The following is a 2,500-nucleotide window of genomic DNA, read 5'->3' on the forward strand; positions in this document are numbered from 1 at the left end:
ATTGACAGAGGAAGAGGGTTTGAGTGTAGGTTGACCCCAGTGACCTGCAGACACTAACCTTATCAGCCTGCAGGAGAACTGAGACCCTCCTGACCCCAATATGAACACGCACACTCATGCACACGCAGACATGCACGCACACGCATGCCTGCGCACACACACACACACAAACACACACACACACATACGTATCGTCGCACACGTACACGAAAAACCCAGGGGTTTTCAACTGATTGTGAACCAGGGACCACCACCTTGACTAAGAATCAACCTGGGGACCACTGTTGTGTTGCAATGGCATATGGGCTAAGATTAGTGCTTTCGTAACACTCAAGTATAGACATGGAATGCATCTCATGTGTATACTGTTTCTCAAACGATGGTCCACGGACTTAACTGATATACAGAACTGACACATGTGGCCCTATCTTGGGCGTGCCATAACCTTTATCCCTAAACCTTTTTGCCATATTTTACTATCTTGAAAAATATTTTAAAATAGTTCAACTAGCCGATCTACATCCACACATTATGATCTTGTAGATCGGCTATTTGAACTATTTTAATAATAGTAATACTCGTAATAATTCATGCAAGATATAGCACATGATGACATGATTATATGGGTACATTTCCTAATAATGATGGCTCAAACAGGCAAGCTGGTACACTTACCCTTCTTGACATTCTAACTGCCTTTTCTGTGGAATTGCTTAACCTCAGACTTCCCAGTAATTCTGATAACATTGACACACTTCCACGGAACAGTGCACAAAGTTTAGTGCACTGTTCCGTAGTGAAGTCTTCACTTTGCTACATTACTAAATGCATGGTCAGGGACCACATGCAATACCTCCACGGACCACCAGTGGTCCATGGACCACCTGTTGAAAACCCCCCTAACTCAAACATGACCTCTTCACATTTCCTACAGATTAGTGTTGAACATTCTTCCTTCCTTATCCTTATTGGATTACCTTTAGAGTTCAATGTTTATTTTCCCTGCTCAGTGTGTGTGTGTGTCTCACATATCCTCCACGTATGTGTGAGTGTGTGTTTGAGTGCACGTGTAAGAGATATATCTGCATGGGTGGCATCTGTATATATGTGTGTTTGTATTTGAGCGTACATGTGCGCACATGCGTGTTGGTGTCGACGCGCGCATGCGCGCGCACGCGTGTTTGTGTGTGTGTGCGTGCGTGCGTGTGCGTGTGTGTGTGTGTGCGTGTGTGCGTGTGTGTGTGTGTGTGTGTGTTCTATCTCTTTTAAACAGCATGTGGCGTGCTGGTGCGGTCTCCTTGCCTTTTGAAGTGTCCAAACAGAGCGTGAGATGAGAGCTTTCAGAGACAACACTGACCCAGTTATTGGCTCTGAAGGATCACAGGCATGCAGATCATCTTAGATTTTTCCTGGACAGAGAAGCCAACAGTCTAGACTTCCCCCAATTCCGAGTTCGGATTTCCCGTGAAATCACCAAAGAAGTGACGCAAGAATGTATATCTTTTTAAGGAGTAGTTGCTGTATAATGTACAGTAGTTCTATGTGCAGAGATCACCAGGAATTCAGGAATACACGTAGGATTGATTACTAGTCTTTAACCCATTCTGACCTGAGATCAGATTCACACGAGGTTTCCACTGGACACACACTGGTCTGATTAACACTTTGACTGCAGGATTCATAGCATTTTTCACCAACCATTGAGAGGTCATGATGATGATGTCCGTTACCAATGCATTGTGTGGTGTTTTTCCACCGGCTCATACAAGCTTGGGAAAGTCGTTTTTTTTTCCCCGGTCATGTGATCGACGTGTCACGTGGTGACGTGGGGTGCCGGGAACTCCAGGAACCAATGGTGACCCATAGATTAGCGAACAGCGCCGTCAATGAGTTAAGGTGGTTGAATACATTTTGACATTTGTCTCTCTCTCTCTCTCTCTCTCTCTCTCTCTCCAGCTGCGTACGGATGCAGAGAAGAGGTGCCTGGTGGACAGCGGTCTGTCCTGGGACAGTGACAACACCAAGCCGGGCCGAGGGAAGAGCCTGGGCGGAGGAGACGGAGTCGGAGGCGGGGTCTACGACACGGGCAGCCTGAAGACGGAGGCGGCCCACAAATGGAAGAAGACCACGCAGCAGCAGCAGCAGCAGCGGGTGCCGCCGCAGGGGGAGGGGCTAATGGAGGGGGGAGGAGGCAGGGAGCTGAAGAAGCCCCAGAGCCTGCTGGGACAGTCCAACGCCTTGAGGAAAGGAGGGCGCAACCCACCCGTGGGCGTCACCTCGCCCATCACGCACACACCGCCGCCGCAGAGTGGGATGAAACTGGCAGGTGAGCACCGGGGCCAGTACGCACGCACGATATACACGCACACACGCGCACGGCCAGGTCAAAAGTGGTTAAAGATTGAGTGCCGTGTTTTTTTTTCACCCTAAAACATGATCGTCAGGTATTATTGTCACTCCCACCATGCAGTTCATTAAGTATGCCTGGTTTGCCTGGTGG

The 2,500-nt window shown here is 48.5% G+C and overlaps 1 protein-coding gene across 4 annotated transcripts in view; it reads left to right on the top strand.

Moving 5' to 3' along the window:
- nav1a (neuron navigator 1a) overlaps positions 1 to 2,500 on the top strand; it is a 159,311-nt gene that overhangs the window by 120,867 nt on the left and 35,944 nt on the right. For all 4 annotated transcript variants that reach the window (XM_083769269.1, XM_083769270.1, XM_083769272.1 and 1 more), the window contains exon 10: positions 1,957 to 2,326. In XM_083769269.1, coding sequence (XP_083625395.1) covers positions 1,957 to 2,326 — 370 coding nt within the window. The remainder of the gene's footprint in view (positions 1 to 1,956; positions 2,327 to 2,500) is intronic.

This window comes from Protomyctophum parallelum (assembly GCF_964188405.1).
Source record: "Protomyctophum parallelum genome assembly, chromosome: 7".
Taxonomy (NCBI): domain Eukaryota; kingdom Metazoa; phylum Chordata; class Actinopteri; order Myctophiformes; family Myctophidae; genus Protomyctophum; species Protomyctophum parallelum.